This window comes from Camelus bactrianus, chromosome 6, assembly GCF_048773025.1.
Source record: "Camelus bactrianus isolate YW-2024 breed Bactrian camel chromosome 6, ASM4877302v1, whole genome shotgun sequence".
Classification (NCBI taxonomy): domain Eukaryota; kingdom Metazoa; phylum Chordata; class Mammalia; order Artiodactyla; family Camelidae; genus Camelus; species Camelus bactrianus.
The window spans coordinates 20,829,792-20,851,674 of NC_133544.1; the positions used below are offsets into that span (position 1 = coordinate 20,829,792).

The 21,883-nt window shown below is 42.6% G+C and overlaps 1 protein-coding gene across 1 annotated transcript in view; it reads right to left on the bottom strand.

The window, feature by feature from the left end:
* The window catches only part of NRXN3 (neurexin 3), a 1,655,134-nt gene that overhangs the window by 162,006 nt on the left and 1,471,245 nt on the right, over positions 1–21,883 (bottom strand). Inside the window, exon 17 of the mRNA XM_074365185.1 lies at positions 8,778–8,949. Coding sequence (XP_074221286.1) covers positions 8,778–8,949 — 172 coding nt within the window. The remainder of the gene's footprint in view (positions 1–8,777; positions 8,950–21,883) is intronic.

The window sequence follows — 21,883 nt, forward strand, 5'->3', positions numbered from 1 at the left end:
AGGATTGAAAGTGCCTTTTTGTCCTTTACTCACCCGTCCTTCCCCCTCTGACCCTCCTTTCCCCTTTCTTCAGCCTGCTGGGGTATTGACAGGGAGGAGTGGAAGGTTTTTATCTCTTTGAGATGAGCTGCAATATGATTACAATCGATTGAGTGGTTTACAGTTTAGAGCACCTTTCATTACCCTCTGTGCTTTATAGAATTATAAATGACATACTGTATATGAATATATATTATTATTACTGGATATTTATTACCATCTTCCTCTAAGAAGCTTAACATTCTTTTTAGGCTTTAAATCACTACAGGGGCCCAGGAAACTTGTGTAAAACTTAAATTGAGGAGACTGAAAAATGGAAAGCTTTCCTATAAATAAAGCTATACTCTTGGGTGGGTTTTAGGAAATTGGATGCTCACATAACTCTGGGCAGAGAGAAAACAGTACAGGGTAATTGTGTTTTAGGTTAGGATGATAATTCTAGATTTTCATAATTAAAGACACATTCTGCAGGCCATAATTTCATTTACTCCTTTAACTAGAGCTTTCTGTGACAAAAGGACAAAAAAACCCACCTTGTAATTCACTTAGCCCAGCTTTGAAATTGTGCAATATTTGATGATTGCTTTAATTCAGAAGAATTCGTGTTGTTACAAAGGCCTTGCATAGAGTAAGATGTTATTAGTATTTTTATGTCATACTACCTCAAATGAACATAATTTGAAAATCACATACAATTGTGACTACACTGTGTTTCTAATCTTGAAAATGTCATTCCATGGATTTGGTTTAATATAAATGTACTCATTATTCATAGAAATTAAGAAATCCTTTTTCTGACATCCCTGGTTAAATAGTGCCTAGAGTGACCCTCCAATTTCTCTTTACTTCTTTAACTGAGTCCTGAGACTATAATCTGTATAATATTTAACTGTGGTTAAATAAACAATTATCATGCATCTTTCAGTTAGTAAAAATCCACCTTTCCTAAATCCCAAGAGAGTCTACTAAAGATGACAAAAACATAAACCAAGATCCAAGACTAAGGTGTGCATCTTATAAAGTACTCTAGAATTTTCCAGAAAAATTATTCTTTTTGTTAACAACCCTGCAGACCAAAAGCACTGACCTGTTCACAAATGAATTCTGCATAAATACCTTTAGTTCCTGTAATTCCCATCATGTTATCCGATGTAAATTTTTATCATTACAACAAGCTCCTCTGTGTGTTACTTCATTATTTTACAAGTAACCTTGAGTCATATGTCAGCCTAACGTCTCAGAAGCATATGCCACACGTGCCCATATGCTATATGGACACACATCTCCTTTCCCTCCATTGGATATGTTCTTCTCCTCCACGGGATGATCACATATACATAAATATATGTAAATACATAATTTGCATACACATCAATGTATATATCTTTGTCTTTTTGTCTTCTGGGTGGTTAGTTTTAATTTTAGCATTAGCCAGAGGCTCAGTTTGCCTTGAAACTCTTATCAGCTTCTAAGATACATTTACAGGGAGAGAAAGGCTCTAGGTTTGATAGCAGTAATTGTATTTAACTTGTAAGATACAAGGCTATTTATCTTGTGGCTGGGAATTCACAGAAGAGAAAGGAGGTTTGCCCGATAAAACTAAAATTAAAGGAAAAATACTGAGCACCGTCTTGCTACTCTCCCACTCTTCAAGCAAGACCATTAAACAGTAAAACAGACTTCGTTTAATAAAGCTCTTCCTCTCTGCTTAGATATGGTGCTAGAAGGTAAAGCGGGATCACGAAAGGAAAGACACTACCAGAGTCCCCAAAGGCCCGAGCGATGATGTAGAGGAAGGCAAATGTCATAAATGCCCAGGGAAGTGCTGACTTCCAACTGGAGAGAACAATTCTAAATTGTCAAGACTTGGGATAAGACCAGAATTTCTGGGGCTTGCAAGTATTTGAGGGTATTAAAGCAAACCCATGGAAGGAGCAGAGAGTGATTAAAACTGGGGCTCTCAAGTCAGGTGGTCTGGGTTGGAACACCAGCATTTCCACTTCTGCTGTGATCTAGGCAAGTGCCTGAGCTCTCGGAACTATTCTTAAGCTGTAAATTGGGAATAGAATTAGCATTGACTTCAAGGGTTATACTAAAGTTAAATGAAGTATTGAGCATGAAGTAGGGAGTATGCAGTAAATGCTCAACAAAGAGCAGCCACCACCGTTTGGATGAGTTTGGCCGAGAGATGGTGGCATCTGCCATTCTCTACATCTCTGGGACAACCACCCCGTGCCTTGAGTGGACTTATTATACTAAATTGTCATTATACAGTGACTGTATAATGACAAAACACATTAGATGAGTTCAGAAGGTATATGAAATACCTATTATTTTATTAATGGTGTAAATGAAGATTTACATTATATAAAACAGACAAAAGGAAATCAGAGAGAGCATCTTCTAGTCCTGCACCATCCAATACCAGCCACCAGCCACCAGCCTCATAGTGTTAGCCTGAGGATTGAAGGAGAAAATGTATTTAAAGCCCTCAGTGCCTGGGACATAATAATTGCACAATAAAAGCAAACCTTCAGGGCCCCAGTCATACCAATCGCATTGCAAGTGTGGCTATGTGTGGTTAGTGGCTGCCATGTTGAATAGCGTCAGCACTCAGTCTGAATGGAGAAAAAGAGACATTCTTAGTTTTCTAAGAATCAGGGATTCTCAAACCTAGCTGCGTATAGAACCACTTTGGGAGCTTCCAAAAATACGGAAGCCTGGACCTGTGCTTCTCACAATTTACTATGCACGTGAATGACCTGGGGAGCTGGTTAAAATGCAGATTCCGACTCAGTAGGTCTGGGGTGGGGCCCAAGAGCTTGCATTTTTAACAAGCCCCCAGGTGATACTGATGCTGCTGATCCGTGGATCACACCCCAGACCAATTAAATTAGATCACTTGGGACCAGGGCCAGAGCACTCACAGAGTTTTTTTAAAAGTTCCTAAAGGAATGTCATTTGCAGCCAGGTTAAAGAATACGGCTATACACACACATACACACACAAGTATCTACTGAAAAGATTTAAGAAAAAAAATTTTTTTTCACCAAAGACCAACCCTGATGAGTTGAAAGTCCCTTGGAAACAGAAACTCACCTACCTGTGAATACTAATTCATTCTTAACAAATTGGGGGGTGGGGGATGGAAATGAGTATTTATTAATGCCGGTATTCAGCATGCACTGGTTTGGTTGACTAACTGATACATTTTGTGACTGAGTATTTGAAGAACTCATTTACAAGAGGGTTTTAAAATGTACTTAGTAATGTTCAAACACATTCATTAAGGGAGCCTCTCTGTGTCGCCATTACTTCTCTGCAAGTCTTGAAATCATGCTCAAATATGGCTTTCCCTTTGGGTTGTGTTTATACTTCTTATTCCTTTTGCAGGACTTCACTATCTACATTTTTTTTCTCTCCAGTTGAACAGAAAGTAACACTAGTCCTGAACGGATGAACGAGCAGGTAGCTGGGGCTTGTTTAACGTGAGCTTCAGATCTGGCAGGGCCTCAAATGTTTGCAGGCAAAGACGAAAGAGAAGGAAAGAAAAGCTCCTGGCTAGGAATTAATGAAAACCCAAGGCCTGAGAAATTTCAGCATCATGTCAAGTCCACAGACTTGTTTTTAACCCTTCAAAGTCTCAATAATCTAGGCTGAGACATCTACGAAAAAAATTTCTCTTATCCTCATGTATACAATGAAAGGCTAATGAAAGCATTTGACATACAATATGGTGATGTTCTGTAATTCAGTAATTCTCAAATGGGGGCAGTTTTGCCCCCCAGCAGACATGTGGCATCTGCGGAGACACGCTACTGGCCTCTAGTGCGTGGAAGTCAGGGATCCTGCCAGGCCTTCCACAATGCACAGCTCGGCCTCCCCCAGCAAAGAGTTATCCAGGCCGAAATCCCAGTAGTGCCAAGGCTGAGAAGCCATACTGAATAAACTAATCCAGGTAAGGACTTCTATTTGAGAATACTGTAATGGAAAAAATAAAAAAATAAAAACCTAATAACCTAGGGTCGGTATCAATAAAATGATGACTCTGAGAAATAGGAAAGTGAGAAAGAAATTGGAGGTGATGCATTGCGAGGACCAGGATAGGAATCTTGGGTCTGTCCCTCATGCTGTGTGATACTGGGTAAGTTATTTAGCCTCTCAGAGCCTCAACAATGCAACCTTAATATGAGTGTGTGGTAATAATACTGAACCCAGGTCCCTCCCGGGAGGGAGTGAGGCTCAGATGTAGTGAGGCACATGAAGGCGTTTTGAGCATCGGCAAGCACTGTAGCAATGATTTGACTTTCAATCCCTAAGGACAAAGTTCTGTGGAATTTGATATATTCAGATATAAAGAGAGAGGTTCCTAATCTAGGGTCCTTGAAGGGAAACCACATCTACCTCCTTTCCACAATCTGAGTTGGGTGATCAAACAGGACTTCAGCTGAGTCACCAATGGGCATTTATTTTACTGGAGGAGAAAGGGGAACCCAATCAAGCTCACTTTCACATACTTGGTATGCAATATCAAGGAAAAAAGAAAAACAATGAGCCGCTGCTCTCCTCAGCACCACCTGCTGTGGGAAGACGGAAAGCCTTACACGCTCAAGCTGCCCATCAGTCTTCATTTCCCAGGAAGCCTGGCTCTGACCTAAAAAGCCCTTGACTGTACCATGTTCAGGGCTCGAAAAGTCCTGGTGACATAACCAGCCACCTAGTCACAGCGGAGAGAGGATCTTTAATAATCCCAGTCAGCTCAGCCTCCCAGGGGATCTAGCGCTGGGGCTAAAATTAATACCTCATGCTCAAGTCACCTTTCACCTCTCCTCCCCTGTCTCCACCACTGCATTGTGTAGAGACAGCAGTTAGAGGCTTTATAAGGAACATTTGTCAGTGCCTGGATGCTAACTCTGGGCTGATTCTTCTTTTACTTCCCTCTCCTGTTTCTTAGCCTTTCTATTTTCAGGTTCAAAGAAAGAAGTTGCTTTTGAGTTCTATCGGCCAGAATTAAGTGATACAGGATTCGGAGGGCTAGAGAACTATTTTCATTGTGGATCCTTCCTGATTCACAAAAAGCCAATGCTACATGCCCTGGGCCCAGCTAGTTTCTAAATATTTCACAGTGGAATGTTTCAGCAGAGCCACATAAAATCCTATAAATGCCCATGAGAAGATTCTGGAGGTGACCCATTCACCCTGATGCCCAGGGACCTGGTGAGCAGGAACAGCTCCCTGAGAGCGTGCCCTCAGAAGGAGACAATGAAAGTGAATATCTTTCCTGGCATCTACTTGATATTTCTTTACTGTTTAAACATTAGCTACAGGCAGGTAGCACAAGTGAATGCCTCTTGGTGGTTTCTACACTTACCACTATCAATAGAACAGAATGACTGGGAAAAAGGAATGCCTGGGTACATCCCTTTTACAGAGACTGTGTCAAGATTGCCCGAGCAGGTGGCTATGTTCTTCGATGCCTAGATTTTGTTCTTACGTTTTAAATAAATTAAATAAACACTGCCAGATTGCTCCAAGGATGCTTTAAATTGAGTTAAATGGATCCTTTCAGTAGCATGGGAAGCAGATGGGAGAGAAAATAAAGAATCCAGAGCTGAAAAGGTGGGCCACTCCTAGGAAGGCATGGTCCAGCGAGAATGCTGCACTTCCCAATACCGTTTTCCAACCTAGGCAACGGAGTAAAGTGATAGCTCCTTTAAATACTCAATATTCTCTCAATTGCTTCATGGAAGCACATTGCCACCGTTGTCTCTGTCTCAGGAGGACAGCTTGTTCGCATTACAAATGACTCTTTTAGCATAACTAAAGGATCTTTTCTTTTTTAAAAGAGGATTTTTTTCAACTCCACTCTCACAATGACCACCTTTGTGGGGTTATTGGCACTGATCTTTGTAATATGACACTTTAAGAAAACGAGTAAATCTAAGATGACACAAGAAAGATGCTCATTTCTATCTATGCATTTTTCAGAATATCCCTCCATTTGCCGCAGGAGCAATACTGGAAATTGTGTGCAGCTGGGAACAGAATCTGGTCCTAGTTCTGTCCCTCATTTACTATTATCTCATGACCTCTGAAAAGACATATTTCCCTGGGTCTCATTTTGAATTTGAAATGGAGAATAAATATATCTATCCTCCCCAATTTTTAGGCTATTTATTAGTCAAAATGAAGTGGTCTGTACGAAGGAATACGTGATATTAAAAAAATGCTACTCAAATGTTCGGTAATCCTCAAAGCTAACATTCCTTGGGTATTGACTTAATTGGCCCAGCACTCATGCTGGGTATTTTACATGCATAATCACATCAGCCTGGAAAGTAAGTGCTATCATTACCCCATTGTACAGACTAGGAAACAGACTGCGGAGGTTCAATATCTTGCCTAAGGTTTGGAACTGGATCACCAAACAAGAAGAATAAGCACTGACCTAGAGAACCAAGAAAGCAGAGAGACTAACAAATGAGAATGTGGGGAGAAAGAGTCTGGTATAGTTTGAAAGCACGGCAGTGATCATTGGAGAAGAAAAATCGAAACTGTTAGAAATTCTTAACACTTATTTTACAGTTGTTGTATGTTGCACTACACGTGGGGAGAGGCACCAAATATTTCAGTCTTTAGGGCATTTCAAGGTCTTAATCTAGCGTGCCTCAGAATTACAGCTAATGGCACCAAGATCCCAACTCCAGCCAGTTGACTCCAAAGCCCCTGCTTGTAACTGTTACACTGGATCATGTCCTGTAATAATAACACATATTATTACTAAATAACAGTTACCAACAGTTACTAACAATAACAGTTTTCAGTGAGAAGCAATGACGTTAAAGAGAGGTTTATTCTGTTTTGAAAACACAGGAAGCAACCCGTAATTTGGAACTAAAGATACAAAGAGATAAGCACACAGCAAGGGTCACTGGTTTTCTCACATACATGTGGCCTTAAATGACCATTAAAGAGCTTTCTCATGGCTGGCAGCAAACTTGTGGATCCTATATTGGCTCAGGGCAAGTGGTCAATTTAGGATCTTTGAAATTCCTAACAGAAACACAACAAACCCTCCAGCGGTGGTAGCGGGGCCGATGGTAATACACACGGAGAGGGATTGATTTTTCCTACGAACAAATGAACAGCTCTTAAGATCTCAGGCTATTTTGAGTCCTCCCACCCCTCACCCCCTGGAGTTTTTAAGCAAGAAGCATTTAAACATCAGGTCTATTAGTGTCCAGTGGCGATGGGAATTCACAGTAGCTGCTAACACCTCCGGCATTCTTCAAAGGCTCAAAGATCAACGCGTAAGGCCATTTCTGTGCCTTCATCTAAGAAGGGCAAAGAGTATGACAAGAGACTCCCAGCAAAAGCTGAGCGGGATATGGTCCAGAGACTGAGATGGTAGGTATATGAGTGGGTGGGGCTTCTTGCATCAGTGCCTTGGGGGTCTTGTATGCTGTCTGTGAATGTTCCCATAATTCTTAAAAAAAGATTCAGGAAGACTCTGGCTGATAGAGGGAAAAAACCCAGTAGCACAGTTACTTCTGGCTGTTTTTTGAAGAAAATGAATGCTGATGTAGGCATGAAAGCATGCCTTCAAGTAATTCAAAATTCTTGGGCCAAATAGGCAAATTTACTTGATGTGTTTCTCACAAGTGTGATGATCATCAGCTAAGCAGCTCTGAGACTTCTGGAAACGTGCTTCAGCCTTGCTCACCTCTGTGCCCACCTCACTATAAAGGAAATGAGATGGTAAGAGTGGGAAAATCATGGGCAGTTTGGAGTGTAGGAGACAGAGAGTTAGGCACAGCATCATGCCTGCACTAGTGAAAAGTTCAATATTCTGAGGTAGTCTCTTACATCCACCAGGTGATAATGCAATTATGGAGCAAAAGCCTTTAGCCAAAGTATTTTCCCTTCTGTTCCCGGCACTCTTATGATCAGGGTGCAGAGCTCTTTCCTGGGAGAAGTGAGAGATGAAAGGGAAAGCTAAGGAGTTATTTGAATGATCTTTTTTAAAGAAGGCAACCTTTCTTCCCATTGCCCTTGATTTGGCCATCTGGCTCTGGGAGTTTGTTGGCGAATGCTCCTTGACTATAAAATTTAAACAGATGATTAACCCCTCTCCCTCCCACACCAGCAAGCCTGCCATTAAAATACCTACTAGAACCAATCTCTGAAAAAAAAAAAGGGAGAGAAAAAAATTGGCAAAGTCAACCCAATGAATGAAATGTCCACCCTTAGTTTTTCTCTCATTGTGACCCTGACTTGATGCTCACCATTTCAAGTTCAGTAAACTTCCTTTCACAATCTTTCTGTCCTGTCTGGCCATCTGCATGTTCAACCATGCCTGCCTAAACGGCACCACGAAGTCCAGATCTGAAATTGATTATTCCATGATTACCAACACTAGCTTATTTTAGAGACGGTGTCCCTCCCCTCCACTGCTCGTCATTCGCAGCGCCCTGGAAAAGCCATACTTATTTTCTCTGATATGAACCAGTCAGGCATCAACTCGTCAGATGGATTAAAAAAAAAAAGTATTCAGTGCATAGTTTGTAAGTCTCCAGAAGCTCCCTATACTGGATCAAGTCCTAAAGAAATAACATTATCTTCTCATCCTAAAAACATGAATGTGTGTTTAACGATAGGTGACAGTCATGAGAAAATCATCAGTTATAATTAAGAATGGGAGAGCAACAGAGTGTGGTCATTGAGAGTAAAACAGGTACCTGTGGGATAATGCTCGTTCACTGGCCAGTTGTCCACCTGAAGTGTGGCGTTGCCGCCGTTCCTGGTGAATCGCACCACGTGGTATTTGCCATCATTTACGGGGGTTCGCTCCTCTTTGATGGAGATGTCAACTGTGCCGATGTTGAAGACAACTCCAATTTTCCCTTGTTCCTATAATAAGAAGTACAAAAAGCATAGTTATCACCAACCACAAGCTTTTCTCCCTTTAAAGTTGATCCTCCAACTAACAATGAGTCTCCAGGTACCCACGGAGACCTGTCAGCTTGGAGTTAATAATAGCATCTTACATTTCTCTATGGGCTTTCATCCCGAACATAAAAACCAATGGTACAAAAACCACCCAAATTGCTCCCGGAGGCCGCACTGCACAGGTTACATCACTTGATTGCCCTCAACAGATATCAAAGCTGGGACCACAGGACTACCTAACAAGTGAGTAGTGACACTGCAAGGTTCATTTCTGTGAGATGAATTAGGCCTGTTCTCTAGGAGAGGCTAATAAGACGCTGGACGTAGATCATGCCATGATTCAGATTTAAGACGAAAGAGGAACCACAAGCCTGCTTGCACATTTTGGAGCAGTCAAGGCCAAGCAGGAGTGTACAGAATGGTTAGGAGCCAAAACCACAGAGGCTAGGATTACAGACTTACGTCCGGTGATACTTCCTGTAGGTCTAAAGCACGTGGAGAAGGTATCTGAAGCCAGTGAAACAGAGCTGGAGTTTTCTGAGTCGGATGCCGCCACCCTTCCCACACTGGCAGCCCTATTCCTACAGTTAATGCTAAGAGGGTGATAATATTCGGTGCCATAGCTTTATGTTACACAGCAGAAGAGAACCTCTGTGGCCCTCAAAAGGCTTCTGGGAGGGAAAACATAATGACTTCCAGAAGAGCACCATTATGGCAAAGAAAATGATGATTGCGGTGATGGTGGTGGTGGTGACGTCAGCCACCTCCTGGGAAGTGCCCAGAAACACTGAAATATAAACAATAATGCTGTTAAAATCCTTACTCTTCTCCTTCAATAGTTGGTTATGACTCAGAGTTGGGATTAGTATTCAGAATGAGACGTAAAATGAAAAGTAACCGCGTTGATCAGACATATTCAGTCTTTCGCAACCTCTCTGAAAGGTGTCAGCATGCAAGGTGTCAGGAGGAATGGGCCAGGAGAGAAGAGAGACATCTCTCTCCGTTTCTCTAGTTGTCTGGCTTGCTGGCTAAATAGTCGGTTGGACTTTCAAAAATAATAAAATTCTGCTGTGATTCTTATGTTCTACGAGACTGAGTCACAATATTTGTTCACATTGTCAATGTCATCCTCTATTTCCTTATATTCAAGAAGAAGGAGAAAGTGGAAGAGGAGGAGAGGACAGGGGGAGAAGGATATGGGGGAAGGAAGCCCAGAATCCACATAAACTAAGATGTAGGAAAAATTTCGCTGCATCTCAAGTTTCGTAATTTGGTTCATTCAGTCAATGTATAAATACAATAGTTATTAAATACTCACTATGCTTAAAGTCAATAAATGAAGCCTTCTGGTGAGATTTTAGGCACCGCTTCCCCTACAGTTTGGTACACTGCATTTATTTTTCCAAAAGACAAGCTTTTCTCACTGTGCCAATTTTCCTTTAGGATGTGAACACATCTTGTGCCCAATAAAATAATGAATAACTACCCAGGAGACTTAATCTTCAAAAGTAGGAATATAGGCTGATCAAAAGGCTGCTTTCAGCACGCAGGGATGCTGAGATATAGGGGGGACATCACTGCTTCCTTTGTGTCCTGGTAGCATGGTACCCACTGTAAAATTTTGTCTGTAATTCCCACTCTCTTCTCTGGGAAAAGTGATTCAGGTGCCTCCCCAGATGGTGACTCAACATACTCATTTCCTTAAGTTTCTAAGAAACAGGATTTCTTAAATCTCTGTTTATTGTGACATTGTGTTCTCAGCTTTTTTTTTTTCTTTATCTCTACATCTCCAGCACTAAACAAAGTACCTACTATTAAAACACGATGCATGGATAAATGAACCTGATGATGGGTTCTTTTGCATCTCTCATGCTCATAACTAATAATATTATGATCCATTTTATTCTTTTTTTCTTAATTCTCTCGGGCTTCAGAAATGACTCTTACTTAAAGAGTTGGCATTCACTTCTAAGGATGTGTGTGTGTGCGTGTGTGTTGGCACCTAACCATCCTCATGCCTAAACACGCAGAGCTCTAGTAACCTGAATCTGAACGCTTCTAGCACAATGGAAGGACTGGAGGAGTGAAGGAACCACGGCTGCCGACACCATCACTCCTCCACCCACCCCACAAACGTGGGCTGTTTATTGCACGACTGTTCTTCAGTGAGAAACGACTATATAAATCATGGAAGCGTGGAAAGGACTGCTGGTGATTCAATTCACCTCAGAGTCACTAATTAATCATAGATGGAGAACGGTCTTACGGGGAGAGAGGAGACCTTTAAACCAGCCTTCTGCAGCTTTTCAGCAACAGCAGTAGCAAAGGACAGTTCTGGCTCACTGAGTAGGCTGATCAGCGAGATATATTCTTGGGCAGATTTTCTGCAAGATCCATAATCGATTCAGGAAAAGAAAAGATTTAATCTCTGTCAGAATAAATATTCGGTCCTTATCTTAGGCACCACACATTTGCCATTGCAATCAGTGTTTCAGAGAGATCTTCTTAATCCTGCTAGCACGCTGCCAGTGTCAGTGGAGACCCTTATCCAGATGTTTCACAGTGTTTCCCGCAGTGGTAAATGTGGCTGTGTTAGACCTCAGATGTGGTCTCTCTACTCGCAGTAATAAGATTTCATTACTGCAACCTCCTTGTCATTTGTCAACGGACCACAGTAGCATTATAATCTGTGGCTAACTGCTTTGTCTCAATTCATTATAAGCCTTGTGGAAAATACCCATAGAGTTGCCCAGGCTTGAATCCATCATGCTCAGCTGCCATGAAAATAAACTCTGCTGGCTTATGTGTCCAGGGAAGAGAAGGTGTGAGAGATAAAGAGCACTGGCTTTGGAGTCAGCCTTGACCAACCTTGGGCAAGTTGCTTAACTTTTCTGAACCCGTTTCTTGATCACACATCACGGGGACAGGATACTAGCTTTACATACTTCAGGGGGCTGTTATAAGGCTGAAATGATATGAAATAATAACATATACAAATATAAGGGATGCATGAGACCAGGAGAAGGAACCATCCAATCATTTGACCATTTAAAACACTCTGTGATTACTGGAGAAATTAATTGGCTTGATGTGATAAACATGGGTTTTAGCATAGCATGGTTCAGATAATACCTCTGGCTCTTAAAGCTGTAGGACCTTGGACAGGCTGTTTAACTTCTGGTGTTTCTTCTGTAAAGGGATGCGTGGAGGGAGACAGGCAGATTGCGGTGAGGATTTTAGGAGAACACACAGGTGTGAGGCACCTGACCTGTGGCTGCGCATACTTTGGCATCTCAATAAATGGCAGGCATCTTTTCACTTTCTTCCCCCTCAACTAGTATAGTTGAAAGTAGAGGCTCAGACTAAGGACTGGTTGGTTTGGCAATGCTGTCATTAAGAAATATTGTACAAATAAATGTAAATTTTAGCAAATAGAACACAAAGAAACATTTGCCCAGTTGATTTCCTGCCACAATCTGGTAGTTGCTCTCTCTCCACATTCCTTGATGCCTTTTATAAGCTTCTCCAAGACAAGCAAAGTGTAGCTGCAAAAACAGCATGACTATAAATTTTAATAACTCCACACCCATCACCACTAAAGTTGCTACCAAGGCAATCACTTCAATCTATGTTCTTCCTCGATATTAAAAACAAAGACAAGTGGTAAATCAGAAGACTTTACCAAAGAATCCTCAAGTGCATTCAGGGAAAAACTGAGCAGTACAGAAAACAGCTGTCTTTAAATAGCCAGTAAGTCATTCTTCAACAATAATGACTGTTTATGAGCCCACCTGGCTCCTCAAATTAATCTGGCTCCAGCTTTCTGATCTTCCGCCAGCCACATTACAGTTATTGCTATGGAGGTGACCCAAGAGATGCTACCAACACCAGGGTCAGATTTCAGGAGCAGAAATGCACAGGGACAAGAAAAGTCCTCAGGAATAAAGATTTCCCTGAAGGTGATCTCTTCATTCATTCCAGAGTGCCCCAGGGGAAGGCAAAATGCGCCATCTGCTATTTTAGAAAATTGCAGCTGACAGAAACAGAACCGGGGCTCTCAAACGTATGCCAGGATGAAACACAAAGGAAGCAGTTCTCAATTCTCAACTCCTCGGCTTCCCCCGGAATGTGAGTTCAGTGCTGGGCAATGACCCAAGGAGAGAGAACAGGTGATCCCTCTTGGGTCCAGACACTGCCATACCCATTTCAAAGTCTGGTTTAGAGTAAATAAAGTGATCAGTGCCACAGTTTACCATTTTTTGGTAGTTCTCCTCCATTATGGGCTCATAGTAAGAGAGACCTCCTGGGTCCCCTTGTGGCATATAGGGTCAACAGACCCGGGATGACCAATAAATTGGGTGTCACTCCTGAGCCACCCTTCAATGGTGGGCGTGAGACCTGCCAGAGTTCTCCCATTTTCTCTGAACCACTGCACCCTGCAAATTCCTGGTCATAGCTTTTTTGTCAGTTTGGGTCATTGAGTGAGGATGACATCAAGCCAAACTGCGATGGGCGTGGGACATGTGAGAAACAAAGCTTGGCTGCTTTATGACACCAAATATTTGAAGCTTTTGCTACTGCAGCATAACTCAGACTATCTGGATGACAGAGTAGGTGCTCGGTAAATATTTTTTAATAGAATAATTTTTAAATTCCCATGATTACCCTCCAGGTTTTATAGGTTAAAAAGATGACGATTCAGAGAATGGGGCATTCACATAACTAATAAGAGATACATTTAAGATCAGAATACAGGTCTATCTGCCTTTGAAGCCCATGGATTTTTCCACCTTGTTACGTTTCTGTCATATGTATTACATGCTGCAACTGAGTTATTCACATAAGATGACATATACATTACATATTACATACTTCATGTCTGCATAACCTGCCTAACCTGTCTGCTTAAACTACTCCTGCATATTTCAAATGTAGGGATCCTAACAGGTGCTCAGTAAATGCTTGTTAAATTAATGGACAAGTGAATAAATGAGTAATGAATTAGAATATGTGGTTGTGATAGAAAAAAAACTGTGCTAATAAATGCTAATAAGTTTTTATACCATGGGAGGCTACCCAGGATTTGAACAGTATGGGATAAAGCAGAGAATTGGTCATGTATATTCAGAATTTTTTGCAATAAATCTTAGGCAAAACATATAGTTTCACTGTCCTTTATATATGCAATCTGTAAAATACAAAAAGATGCGGTACGATTGATTCATCTGATAATTTCTGACTGAGGGAGGATTTTATTGAAGTTCGTTAGGATAAAAGACCCCGCATCGAGCAGAACACGTACAGGTTCTCTTCATGACAATCAACTGTCTTTCAGGGAAGATCATCAGTCCGTTCTTTCAGTGTGACGGTCTCTTTGTTCTAGAACCTGGGACAATAAGCAGTAAATGTGCACTTCCGGTGTGCAAAGCCATGTGCTCTAAGGGGATTCAAGAGATGTAAGAGATCAGGTCTCTGCCTCCAGAAGCCGATGATAGAGAATAATCACTACCAGGAATCACTCGAAGTGACAAGACCCCAAGCTGTGCAGCGGGGAGTGGGTTTGGACTTTCACTATCATCCCATGACATTGACCCCGTCTCCTTTCCTTAAGGAGCTTACGTGTGGCTGCATGGCAGGAAAGGCAGGGAGGCAAGAAGAAAATGTCTGCTCTGGGTACCAGAAGACTTTAAGACTTAGAAACAGAAGAGCTGAGCCCAGTCAAGGCCCGTATCTTGTGGCTCAGGTGATCGTAAACAGGTCTCAACTGTTTGTATGAAAAATGAGAATAAGACAAAGGCAACAATAATAATTATACCTGTGTTCAATGGTACTTAAGAGAAGTGAATAACATCTTGGCAAATTATGAAGTGCTCTACTAAGGATGCTATCAACATAATGTTCACGGCGGGGGTGAAGATGGTGATGATAGTAAAGATAGTGAGGAGAACGGGTGAGAAATCGTGTGACAGATGATGGGTGAGTCTGAGGTTTTGCACACACCCTACACGACACGCTCTGTGTACTTGAAATACCTGTCGGTTAATCACAATCATCGACTCCAGAATCTGTGCAGATTGTCCCTAGAAAATTCATGTTAAATGGCTTGGAAATCAATTCTATTTTCCTAAATCTGCACAGGTCTCCATGACCTTTGCACCCACCCAGCAAAATTGCATCCCACCGTTCCCCCTGGCTGCAGTTAGGTTTCTTCTGTTGTTTTGCTGATGTCTGGTTGCAAGAGGTCAATCAATTAAAGCTGATTAGATCCACAGACTGAAATACTAACAGAGGGCCCAAAGAGATAAGACTGATAAATAGCTCCAGACATCTCCATCTCTAACTCCCAGCAAAGTAAAAACAAGGGAGAGAGAGAAAGAGCCTGGATGACAGCTCAGGACAACAGGAACTCTGACCTGAAGAGGGGACTCAAGGAAGGACAAGACAGCTGGTGCAAGTAAGAGGCAAGCCAGAGCCCGGGCTCTAACAGGCACAGGTCACATCAGCATCCTGGGTCATCATGTCCTTCAAATCCACCCTGAACATTCACTTCGTATCCACAGACCCCAATGTCACACTGCCTCGCTTGGTAGTTAAGTCTGACTACAGAGCAAAAATTAAAGTTCATTTCCGTAGGAGCCCCAGTGTTGTGCCAAGGCCTGGAGCAGTCTCCTGGCAGGATTCAGGTGACAGCTGGCAGGGCAGTGCTGACTGAAACCCAGTGCAGGCTGAGCATCTCCCATAAACGCCTTGCTTCTCTCCCAAATCTCTACCGCAGCTGTGAGGAACCACCCAGCGGCCTTAATGAAGGGAACTTAAACCCTGTGCTCACACTAACAATGTTATAATCCTCAAAATTAGGAAGCATCTTTTAAATCACCAAAAATTCTTGCAGAATCTCTTACCTCTGACCTGCCTGCTTACAAAGTGTGGTCCTTGGGAACTTGTTAGAAATGCAAATTATTAGATCTAAAACGAGACTCTGGATCGGAAACCCCGGTGTGGGGCCCAGAAATCTGTATTTTCACAAGCTCTCTAGGTGATTCAGATACTTGCTAAAGTCGGGAACCACCTCCTTATATTAATGCCTTGGTACCACTAGGACATCGGTTTCAGCTGGGGTTGATTTTGTGCCCAGGGACACTTGGCAATGCCTGGAGACATTTTTGGTTGTCACAACTGGGGCTGGAGTGCTAATGGTATTTAGAAGGTACAGGTCAGAAACGATGCTCAGTATCTGCCAATACACAACAAAGAACTATCTGGCCTATAGTATGAATAGTGTCGCTGCTGGAAACTCTGTAGCAGGGAGTGCAAAACTTCACTCACACAACAGACATCCATCAAGCATGTATTGCATGATGGAAACTGTCCCACAACACTTATACATAGTCCAACTGACTCCTCACAACACTCCTTCTATGAGCTATGTATGCACACACACACCACAGACACACACCACATACAATGCAGACGTGTACACGAGTGCATGCCTGGATGTGCACATGTGTGAATTTTTACACATTTGGTCTACAATTGTGCTCTGGCCCTCAGAGCACAGGGTGAGCAATGAACATGTGTGGATGAGCTGACTCCCTCCTGCTCTGTGTTGTGTTCAAGTGCCTTTCCACAGATGTAAACTTGGCAACGCAAGCTCACACAGCCAGAAAGTGGCAGGTCTAGAACACACGTCCTGCGTTATTTTCCCTGTCTGTTCTCGGTAGCCCCCTTCTCTTATCACTGCTTGCTGCTACCCCTAGGAAGGCCTCCCAGTGCATCGCCCCGGGACACAATGACGTTAGCTGATAATCCCAAATCCGATTTAGTCCCGTGATCCTCCACTGCAGACGAGTTACTTCTAGTCAGTTCCCATCAAGAGGCATAATCAATACTGAGAGGTTTCAAAGGAGGGCCTCCCTCTCTGAGAACTGGAGACTCCAGCCCAAGGGGGAGCAGCGGCCCTCATATAGAAGGGAGACCAGCAAACAGCCAGGAACCCATCAAGACCTCTTCCGTGGTGGGAAGGAAACCTTCAGTGAGTCTCCAAAGTGCTTTACTATTTACCTATCTTTCAAGTGACAGACCGAGTTAGCATTATTGCTTCAAGGTAAATGGACCTGTGTGAATAATAAGCCTCAGCCAAGAATTCTTGGTTTACTACGTAAGGCATTCTCAGTCGTTCCCATGGATGAATTCTCAGGCTACACACTATAACCCTTTTTAGCTGATAAAAAAAAAAAAAAGATTTCGAATACATATTTCAGAATGGAGAGATTAAGCACATTGAGACGATCAGAAAACACAATGTACATGATTGCGTTCTTATGGTGCCTTGGGATAATGGACTTGCACACGTAGGAGGCAGGATGGCCTGAAGCAGAGTTCAGCAAACTCGGGGCCAAGTCTTGCCCTTGCCTGTTTGTGTAAATAAAGTTTTATTGGGACACAGCTGTGCTCATGCACTTATGTACTGTCTTTGGCTGCTTTTGCCCTACAACAGCAGTGTCGAGCAGTTGCAACAGAGATCATGTGGACTACAAGCCTAAAATATTTACTTTCTGCTTCTTGACAGAAAAAGTTTGCTGACCTTTGTTATGAAATCTCAGGCAATTTAAAGCTAGCCATGATTTTTTTTTTTCCTTTAGTTTTTGACCGCGAGTTTCTGTTACCATGGTCAGAATAACTCAAATATGCGGAGGAGGAGCCTGTACCGGCGCAGTCAACTGTTACCTGACAGACAGAGCACATTTCTAATCAGAAAAGACAAAATATATACAAATTCATCCAATTTAGGCATGAACTAATCTATCTCAGGTCCATTAAGGGTAGTTTAGATACTAAAATCAATTCAATATAACAACTGTTTGAAGGTGGGCAGCTGCGGATTCGGAGAAATAAATTAGAGGCTTCTGGCAAAAGATGACGGTAGCCAGGAATCGCCTGGTAATGGAAGAGATGGAGTGAAGTTGTAAAGTTATTAAAATTATAATGATATGACATTTCTTTCTGAAAACTTATCTAGTTCTGTGGAGTGAATCCTATACTTGCTGAAGGCTTGGGACTCTAAAAGCCAGCAGACATCACTCTGATGCCAGGACTTGAGTTTATTACATTAGATGCAATGAGAGAAGTGAAGAGCATTGCAAAGCAATGAATATCTCAGTCTTGGGGCTCCAGGGCATATGCGAGACACTTGAGTCCCTTGAGTGATAAATGGTGATTAACAGAGCTCTCCTGGTTTACCTGCAAGGAGAATCTACCGTGTCATCATCTTGGGCTGAACATCCTGAAATAGGGGCTCGTTTTTCCTTTCCTAGTTACCGTAAACAAAATGGCCAGCAGACGCTAATACATCAGCAGTGCCTGTCTGCTCTCAGGGCGGTGGGGTGTGTGTGTCCTGGAGATAGTAGTTGCAGGTAGGTTATTTCCTCCAGGTGATAGTTTATGGTTCTCCTCTGTGTCAACTGTCACCGCTGTAACATTCTCTCTTAGAAATCTATCAGCATTTCTAATCAAAAGGTTGATTCTGACCTACCCCCAACCACCATAATAAAAGCAAGAGAGGGGGGAAAAAAAAAGGGAAATGAAAACAGCTGCAGCATGTAAGAAGGCAGGCCTTCTGGCCTCCGTGTTGGCGTCCAAGTCACTGTGGGGGAGAGTAATCTGGGCGTCCCAGCAGAAGTATGAAAAGAAGAAGAATTTCCCTGGGCCCCGGGTACTATTAGTAAAAGTCATCCAAATGGGGGACTTGAAAATATGTCCCAGGGAGCTGACTCATGCCTTTGGAAAGGCATCCAACATACCTGCATTGAGAATTATTTCAAAGCTGCATCCTCTTGTGATAGATTAGAGTACACATTTTATTTTCATTTACTTGAATTTACTATCCCTACCAAATTGTGAAGTAAAGTAAGTTTCAGCCAATTAGGGGGAAATACCCATGAGAAACTAGGAAGCCGCCGCTCCTCTATGATATGGCGGGAGCTTTAGACACACAGATTATCCACGGAGTTTATAATAAATCCATACACAGTAAGAAGAAGTATTTACACTGTGGCATTTAAAGGGCACATTCCTTCTTCCCTCTTCTTTATGGGTGTGCTACAAGTTTATCCGGTGATAAAAAGATGCTAAGTGATTTCATCCAGAAGTCTAGGGAACACATTGCTAGGGAAGTGGAGTTGCACGTGTACGCAGGCCCACATGTGTGTGCATGTGTGTGTGCACGTGTGTTTGAATAAGACCTTAAAACTTAGCATGCCCCAAAGCTAGTCTCTCTGGCCCCCTCCTTTGCTTTCAAAGTAAAGTGATGATGGCTCAGGAGAATCTAGGCCCTTCTGTGCCCGTCAAAATGCATCTGTAGTCAAGCTCTAATCCAGCCCTTGGATAATCCCTGGATAGTCAGTGAAAGCTTTGGGACTTCCCTGCCATAGAAGGCTTCTCAGGACTCTATCACAGATCTAACTCAGCACAAACTATGGATTCCAGAGTAAATTAAATACCTGCGTGATGGAGAGTCAATATATGCCCCAGGGAATGAACTGGCTGATCATTAGGGATCACTGATCCAGTAACGACTCAAAGACAGAACAGATCTCCTCAGCCTGGCTCAGACCAGCACTGAATGAGGTACCCTTTCTATCCGGAGAAGAGACTTCCCTCTGTCAGAGAGTCCAGCTTTCCCAGTCACTACACATGGGTGTACAGAGCTAAGTACAGTTCTGTGTGCATGCCCTCCTAGAGCCATCTTCGATGAACTAGGTCTATCTTCCAGTTATCCCCCAACCTCTCCAGCATCCATTCAACAGTAAAATCAATGGTTTGTTGATTTATTTTAGTGTTTCTAATGGAACGATTCTTTTCCCCAGTCAGATCGTGAGCATTGTGAAGGCAGAAGAAGCATTTCTATTTTCTGTCTTTCTCTATATAGGTGGTTCAAAAAATGTTCACCTGACACCATGGGAAAAGCATCTTTGTACTTCTCAGCAAGCAACACTTGAGTACAGGGTGCAACAACTTTGTCCATGGGTCATTTATCGCTTTTAAAATTTTTGCTATGATTTTGCTTTGGGAGAGTTCTTTTGAAAATGTGGACCACAACAATGTCTCAGGGGACTGTGGCCATTAGTTTGTTTCAAGTAGTCTACTGAAACAGTATTTGGGATAATTGCCAACAAGCCTATGCACCCCAAGGAGAACTTGCTCTGTAGACCTGGAGGCGAGAAGTTTAGTAACCCATTACCAAGGTTCTCCATCCACCCTGTTTTTTATTTGGACTAGATTCAAACTGAAGTCCTAGAGGTGGACACTATGCCATCTCATTACCAGTTCTTTGAACAATTTGATTCCTATTAGACACCATTGTAACCCTTGACTTATCTAAGATGCCAGAATTCCAGAGAAACTCATTTTCATGGTCTTGCCTCCTCCTCTACACCTCAACAGTAATGGAACCAGAAGACATGGATCTAAGTGCTACTTGTGCACTCTGCAAATCCTGGGACAAGTCACAAATCCTTGGGGTAGAGTTTCCTTGTGTATAAGACAGGGATGGCATCACTGAACTTGCAGAGTGATGGTGAAGGTAAGAAAGTGATGCTTGTGACAGTGATTGGAAAATTATGGGGCACTGAAAAAAAACTATACTAAATATCGTTGCCAATGACAGATGAAAACAAACACAGTTTTCTCAACTAAGAAAGAAGAAATAAGGAACATTCCCATGTAATATTTCCAAATCAACATCCACAGTCAGTCCTTGACAAACTGCCCAAGTGACTGGAGGCAGAGGAATTATTATGTGTCCTTCAGGACAGATAGTGCCGCCTTATTTGGGAAGGATCAGGCAAATGGTGGGGAAAGTGGGCTTAGATCGGACATATTTAAGTAATGCAGATGAGGAGGTAAGGAGGAATGGGGGAAGTTTAGAAGGATGAAACAGTTGGAATGAAAATGAAATTCAGTCTGAGCAAGAGAAAAACAGGAAATATTTGGCATCAAAGCACTTTAAAATATCAACCAGCTGGTCCGCTCTCTAATACTTCAGTGATTTTTGCCGAGACAGAAACCTTTGAATGCTCAGATAGACTCTCAGCGCTCAACATACACAAACAAAGAGAGAGCATGTTTAAGGTTCATAAACATGCTAAATCTTAGAGAATATTTTCTCTCTTGCCCAAAGGGCCCTCCCCAGACCCCCTGGCAAATGTTTCCTTGACGATGGCATAATTGCATGTAGGGGATTTAGAAAACCATTGACTCAAAATAAAGATAAATAAAATCCTTTATTTCCTGAGTGTGCCCTGCGGCTAACTGCCCTGCTTTCTGCGGCAGACACCCCTCTCCAGCAGAAGAGCAGTGGCTGTCTAGAAGGGGGTGGTCTGTGCCATGCCTCTACCTGACCTCGGTCCAGAGGCTCAGAGGCCATCAGGGAAGACACCATCAAGCCACGTGAGAGCGCCCGCATCTCATCAGCTAGCAGTAATCTTACTGTTGCTAACAAGTCACGTCTATGCTCGGTGATACCTTTGAATCTTTTAAGGCAATGAGTAGGGTCAGAAGAGAGTAAAACTTAAAGAGGGACGAGAGTAATAGGGATACAGACAAGGAATTAAATGAGTGCTGCTGAAGTTATCTACCAAGCTTCATCTGAAAGAATAGAGAAAAACAGCTCCCCAAACCCTCGAACATAGATGGATTTCTTGCCCCTCTACTTTGTGCTGATTTCAAGAAGCTTCCTGCAGCAGAACACCTAGAGGCAACCACCTTAGAAAGCTAGCTGCAAGCAGAGACCCCTTCCTTAGTAGGCAGCAGGGTGCGCTTCTGGTTCAGCTGTCCAAGGATGACTCCTGGGGAGCCACAGCCCGTCCGCTCACCAGCCAGCCAGATTATCCAGGGA